Below are 7,555 nucleotides of genomic sequence, written 5' to 3'. Positions count from 1 at the left end.
GCTCCCTCTTGTGTTATTTTGCTTTTATTACACATAGTCCTACACATTTTTATTCATTTGAACCAGAGTACACTGTTTTTTTGTATGCTATATACAATTTTTTCAGGTATTATTCGTATTTTGTTTATGTCTATGTGATTGTTTCTTAACTATAGGTATATAAGATCCTATTGAACACATTATTAATCAATAAGGGATACATAATGAAGGCATGGATTAACAGTTTAGCCATTAAGGATAGAAACTTTGAACAACCAGTAGCAAACATGACTAAGTAGGGGCTTGTTGGAAGAAGCAAGTTTGAGATGTGAGAAGATATATACAGTTATGGTTTCTATATGTTGAGCTTTACAGGTGCCACTCATCAGGGTGGTGCCACTCATCAAGGGGGTGCCACCAGACCGGCATTGGGCATGCACCCTTCCAGAGACAAACTATATTGTCCACTGCTAGACAAGCAGGCCCAGTTGCAGAGATAAATCAAGGGAGCGGGAGGTCAGTTATACTTCATGTATGTTTGATGTCATATGCCGCCTCTCAGCACTGAAACGCATCCACTGCCTGTGTAATTCCTCACCGGAAGACCTTCACACTGACAAATACAATAGAATAAGAAGAGCCTACAGGAAGAACGAGGAGGGGCCGGTGGAAGTGGAAAAAGAGCTGCACCAGGAAAAGAAACAGTGATGGGGTTTATGCTGCACTACCGTCAATGTCTGGCTCAGTGTATAGGGATAGGAGTAACGTTGTACAACCGTCAATTTCTGGCTTAGGATATAACGATAGCATTTATGTTTTACCACTGTCAGTGTCTGGCTCAGTATACGGTGATGGGAGTTATGCTATACCACCGTCAATGTCTGACTCAGTATATGATGATAGCAGTAATGCTGTATCACCGTCAATGTCTGGCTCCGTTTATAGTGATAGGCGTTATGATGTACCATACCTGTTCAGTAAATATTATTTAAAAGGTATTTATTTATAATTTATTTTTTCCAGTTGACATACAGTTTACAAAATTTGTGCAATAAACATTCTTGCCAACATAAATTTTTTGTGCGTGCCAAATATACGGACCTGCTTTATGCTTTCCCATATTCTCTTAACATTCTATGGAATGAATGTCCAAATAGTAACCATACGAGCTGCATCAGACAATTAAAGGTTCTGTTTCATCCCCTGCACGTTTGGAAACCATTGTAGTGTTTATTTCATTAGGGAGTTAGTTTAATGGTGCCCTCTACTGCCGTGTTATGCAATCCTGCACATTAAAATGCAGTTAATTAGTTTAACATTACTGGCTGTTTTATACAAATTTTGTTAGAAGCGCATGATAATTCAGCAGTACAACTGAAAGCGATAATATTTAATAAATGTTTATTCCATGAATGCAAGGTGGATATTACAGTTCTGATTTTATGAACTATCACACACCATTCACCTTAAGGGGTGACACGATGACCTGTGGACTGTCTACATATTGTAGCCAATGTCGAGCATAGACATTTTCCTATATTTTTGGTGGAAAATGGGCTGGTTGTACCAGGTTTACGTAGTACATTGACACGCTAAAATGTGGCAACAAACAAACCTGGAATACACTGCGCAGCATCTACTGTGAATAAAACTATGTACCAGATGTCTGAGAACATTCATCCAGTGCTGATTGGAGATCTTGCATTAACATTTAGTAGTTCGAGCCAAAGGACCACACTACAAAGCGCCAGGTGTAATAGCTCACGTCCAGAGTACCAGCTAGATCACGAAATGAGTATTCAATATTCACATTTTATTTAAGCAATTCCATTCATTTCTATCACACTGATGAGACAGTTGTATGGCTTGGCAAGACTGATGAGGTCTGAATGCTTCTGCTTTATCCCATCAATACATGCAGTTCTGTATAAAAAATGCTAAACTTCAAAAATAACATTTTTAATAGAGATTTAATTATGGTAATGGAGGAAATATATTTCCCTGAAAAAGGGCATCGCTGGCCCCAGGGAAGTGCTGGCACATTCTGGCCTGGGGGGAGGAAAGCACATGAAGCTGAGTGGCCCTCTCCTAGTAACTAAATATCTGCACTAGCACACACACTCACATGTATACACTCACATTAAACATCCTCGTTATATCATCATGCCTCACGCATTCACACCTTCACCATTCCCCACTTCCACAGCCTTGCCTATTCCGGAGAATTTCCTTATAGCTCCTCGCACACTATTCAAGTGTTGTGTTACATGGCTTCACTGTGCTCTCACCTCTGCGAGTGGGCTAGTCCAACCTTCAAATCCCAAGCTAGCCCACCCTTTTAGTAGTATTTCAATAGAGAGAGTTCCTACTTCAAAATGTAAAGTGAAATGCACATATGATAAAGCATGCCAAAACACAAGTAGACCACTAACACACAACATCAATAGCTCAACAGTAGAAAGAAGTAGAGCCCTGAATGAAATTATCCATGGTTTCTCAATTTTCCCCTTGGTCAGGATCTCGGTCCCTTTAATATCTGATGTCCCTTTAAGGGTACAATACATGACCAAACGTGGACATCCCCCTCCTAATCAGCCACACCTATTGCTACCTGGTGTATAAAATCAAGGTCATTGGCAGCCATTTCCATATTAATCATTGGCAGTAGAATGGGTCGTACTGAAGAGTTCAGTTACTATGTGGCATGTGTCACAGAATGCCACCTTTGCCACAATTCAGTTTGTGAAATTTGTGCCTTGCTAGGTCTGCCCTGCTCCACTGTTAGTGCTCTTATTGCAAAATGGAATTGCCTAGGAGTAACAACAGCTCAGCCATGAAGCAGTATCTCAAGCACAGAGTTGGGCCCTAAAGCACAACACATAAAAATTGCATGTCTTCTGTATCTGCAACACTCACTACAGAGTTCCATACAGCCTCTGGAAGCAAAATCAGGACAAGCACATTGGGAGCTTCATAAAATAGGTTTCAATGGCCGAGCAGCTGCATGATTGTGCTCCAGTGCACAGAGCAAGGTCCATTAAGAGATGGCTTCACCAGTTTCGGTGTGGAGGAACTCGAGTGGCCGCACAGAGCCGTGAACTAAACCCAACTGAACACAATTTCAAAACCTTGTGCAAAGCCTTCCCAGAGCAGTAGAGGCTGTTATATACCCATGGTTTAGGAATGGGATGTCAATCACATATAGGTGTAATGGTCAGTTGTCCACATATTTTTGATCATATGGTGGACCTATGCACACTTACTACCTGTTGTGGGAAGCATATATTTACTGTAAAAAAAAAAAAAAAGTACACCTTTAAATTAGTACTACGTGCTTTTAACTGCAGGGAACAAAAAAGCTAAGAGATCCAGGGTCCTTCAAAAACCATATTTACTTAGTGATATATTTTTTACATTCGGCACAGCTACACATTAAGCTTCTAACACAGTGTTTAGTAAATTAACTGCAGAGGTTGGTGCTGATTGAATCCTCAGTTACAGGAACAAGTAACAATCCATTATTGAAACAGAAACGTGTAAGATGTGGAATAAATCAAATATAACTCAAGATTAAAAAGGAGCAGTTACATTTTAACAATACCGTCACGTTTTCTAAAATGATATATGAATAATAATTTGTATGTAGCCCACAGCAAATCACTCACATATTTTGAGCTGATGTTGAAGTATAAAATAATAACGCAGGAAAATTATGCTAGAATCTTCAGGAAATATTGAACTGTTATTTGATTACAATATTTTATCTCAATGTTGATTAATTATAACCACATTCTATAGTGTGATATATACTGGAGGGTATTGCAAAACAGTTTTCATAATACCGCTTTGAAAATTAAATTGCCATAAGAATGGAGAATCTTTGGCTGTCAAACAAGAGCATCATTACATTATTCCTCTGGGTTTGTATAAAATATACATTATATATATATATACATATACACACACACCGGTATATATATATATATATATATATATATATATATATATATATATATATATATATATATATATATATATATATATATATATATATATATATAGTAAAAAGCCATATCCAGATTTACATGAAATAACTTAAAGCAGGCAATATGTAAGTATTGACATGCTAAGATATGGTGGTCAGTGTGTTTTCCAATGATAATTTAATGTATTTGCACATGTATTGTGGACCTGCCTTTTCCCCAAATTTATATTTCATTGTCAGTTGGATTTTACAAGATTTTTTTTTTTTATACGTTACGATATATATTTCATTTTCTGTAGCTGGCTTACGCGCTATAGATTCACACTCATGATGTCAGCACATGTAGTTAGCTGGGGCCAGACTTGGACTGGGTGATTTTTTTTACAGTAATTTTGATCATCATGTCGACCCCTCCACTATCTAAAAAGGCATCCCATAGGTCTTTGACAGCTTCAACTATGTCACTTATGTTGAACAAACAATTGTGTAACATTAAAAAGCATCTACCATCTTTAAGAGGAAAGGCTCTTATGGACGCAAGCCAATAATATTCTTTAAAACACTTACTGTATTTCGCATTTCAAACAATATACACCATAATTACAGACTTAAACAAAAACATAGGTTTTAATGAATCAGTTTTGAGTTCATCTCTGTGTCAATGATCAAACGTATATTTGAAAATTCATACTGCCTAACATAAGCAATTAGGAATGTATAGCGCAATTCATTAATAAAATAACTTCATTCACGGAGCTCCTTATTTGATGAAAACTAATTTAATAAAATAGGACTCAAACAGTAAACAGAGATAGGCTTGGATGAACAATAAACTGGGAGCCACTGGGGCATAATTAAGCTTCCCTGCAAACCGTAACTGACAGGTTTAACAGAAACCTTTGCCTTATGAGAACATTATAAATTAAATCTCATAATTGTGGCCGAGGTCACAGAAAGCCGTGATTGTCACTTTTAATTTGCGGGACACCCAACCTCTGTCTAATAAATCTGCTTCTCAACTTCAATCATAAGTTATTTTTTTCATGCAAAATTATGTATTGCATGTTTGATCTTTAGATGGAAAACAATTCATTATAATGTTGCAGTAAAAGCCACACTCTAATGGTGCGATACTGATATGGTGTGATATATACTCACTTGATGTCAACCAATAAATGAGCCATGGCATTAAAAGGCAATAAAAAAAAAAAAGTAGTAACTGATTTTATGAAAAGTTAAGAAAGGAAATCTGGTTGATTTTTTTTATTAATTATTTCAAATTAAAAAATAATGTTAACACCCATTTTTGTTATTCGCCAACACATTGGGTATAGTCACGAAGCATAGAAATAAATAATTAAATGTGGTTATAGCTAAAACAATTATTACAAAACAAAACTAGCAACCAAAACAGACCCGGTGCTCTGTGTATAATGACATGTTTTAGTGTGTAACCCTTTGAGTGCCAATGCATTGCCCTACAGTTTGGCACCCAATTGAATAATGAGCCAATTGTCACACTTTAGCACGTAGGATGCCAGGAATGTGTGTAGTGGAATGAGCTACGGCAAAGAAAAGAATAAAAGTTCAATCTCAAAACTTTGTTCATTCTTGACGATTTACATAGAGAGAAATTTAACATTTTTGGATGGTTAACAGTGAAGGCTTTTTTTCCCCTCTTCTTCACTCAAGAATTTTTAAAATGGTACACAATAAATTCCTGTATCAGAGTGGCCAAAAGAGATTTTTTTCTTAAGTTACCGTTCTGTATAAAGGGCAGGTGACAATTATTAGACTTACCAACATACCAAAGTAGCGTAGATTTAGAAACTTTGTAATATTCCACGTTATATTTGTATTTTCACCACCACAATATTTTAGACTAAAAAGGGCACAAACGGTACGCAAATTCAAGAATTCATAAAAATGTTTTCATCGATACATGTATATGATAATCCAGAAAAACAACGGCCATTACATATATTTTTGTATACATGTCGAGGCATTCAGCAACACTAAAATATACCTTATATACATGTCATAGTAAAGCCAAAAGTATGCTTTCATTTTTGAGGAAATATGACAAAAACTTATGTTTTTTTCAGTTGGTGCTGCTGCTAATAAAAGGCAATACAACAGTGAGCTTTAATCAGTCTTATTAGTAGTATTGATCGCCCTAGTTAGCATTTTCTAACTTTAATTTAGTCTTATATGTTATTGTAAAAAAAAAAAAGAAAAAAAAGAAAGGGGGCACGAGATACAGTTAAAGACAATAATTACAGCAATAGCGATGTGAAAGAATCTATTCATGGTCGATTTAAGATTTCAACAAAATGTCATGTCGCAAGCAAGAGCTTTAGCAAATAAATACACATATGGTATATACTGGTGTAATATAAAGAACAATATATATATTAGATGCAAGTCTAACATACCTCTTCTTCAGCCCTTACACAGATTTTGTGTAGGTACCAATCTAAAGTGGCTGCCCTTATCTAAAACAACTGAAGCTTCTCCTCCAGGTGTGCTCTAATCATTCAAGACAAACGATGAGGATCTTCATTCAAGTCTGAACCAAACCTGTCCATGGTTGCAGAAAGCTAGAATCCCACATTCTTCCTAATGAAAAGCAATACGAGGTACGGAGATTTTTTGTAGCGGACATCACAGGACATGCTGAGGGCATGTAACCATCAGTGAAGTTAGAGGGAAGACTGAGGGATAGAGTTGAATACATATAGAAATGGTATAGGAAGTAATCGAAAGTGAGACATCCATCTGTCATGCTACCTAAATATGAGATGGTAATCGAAATGGGGCTGCAGAGTCCAACATCTCAGAGGACCAAGGCGACAGTCTCCTGCTACTTTATCTGAATCACAAGTTAATGCCACAGGCATGTTCTCCTCGTGCATTGCTTCTCTGATGTTACTGTTATCCCCAACACTGTGTGCCTCTGCTTATGCGGAACCAAATTCAGCCATCCATTTCTCATATTTCTCCAGGTCTGAAGCAGACACAGACTTTGAGATTTTCTTTAGAGCCAACTCAAAATCCATCATTGTGACAGGCATCTGAAGTTCCTCCTTGGACAATGCGCGGATCTGTTCGGGGGTTAAGCCTTGGATACGCCTTCTCATTGCCATCATTGAGGCATCTCTGAAAAACAATGTCCGAGACCATTTTATTTTTATGTTGTGAAGAACAGATAAAGCTTTACTACTAAATTCTTGTCATTCTATGCTTTTGAAATATGAAAAGTATACATATGTGGACTTTAGTGTACATAGCAGCTTGATGAATACGGGCAGACCCATCAAACTCCAACCCGTCTCACACAGAAATGTCTTTGCCTATTAATGAAATGCTTCCACAAAAACAAGGCCCCCGAATGCTTGTATATGCAGGTATTCTGCAGCATACATACTATTCCTAAGTTTGTTTTTATGTATATGTGACCTTCAAGGGACTCCCAGGCACTCTCGCTAGAGAGGAATGCATATTAAAATAATCAGTGGCAGGAAAGTACTCCCAGTGAAATCAACAGACCCCTCACCCACAGCATTCTGTAACCCCTCACCCCTGCAGCAT

General features: G+C 37.1%; 1 protein-coding gene across 1 annotated transcript in view; it reads right to left on the bottom strand.

Moving 5' to 3' along the window:
• Window positions 1-6,924: 6,924 nt before the first annotated feature.
• LOC149273204 (katanin p60 ATPase-containing subunit A-like 1) overlaps window positions 6,925-7,555 on the bottom strand; it is a 27,769-nt gene continuing 27,138 nt past the window's right edge. Inside the window, exon 10 of the mRNA XM_089506602.1 lies at window positions 6,925-7,123. Within this exon, the coding sequence (XP_089362728.1) occupies window positions 6,925-7,123 (199 nt within the window). The remainder of the gene's footprint in view (window positions 7,124-7,555) is intronic.

Source organism: Sceloporus occidentalis, unplaced genomic scaffold (genome assembly GCF_023333645.1).
Source record: "Sceloporus occidentalis isolate IW3139 unplaced genomic scaffold, rSceOcc1.0.p SCAF_397, whole genome shotgun sequence".
NCBI classification, from domain to species: domain Eukaryota; kingdom Metazoa; phylum Chordata; class Lepidosauria; order Squamata; family Phrynosomatidae; genus Sceloporus; species Sceloporus occidentalis.
This window is presented reverse-complemented; position numbering and strand designations above follow the sequence as displayed.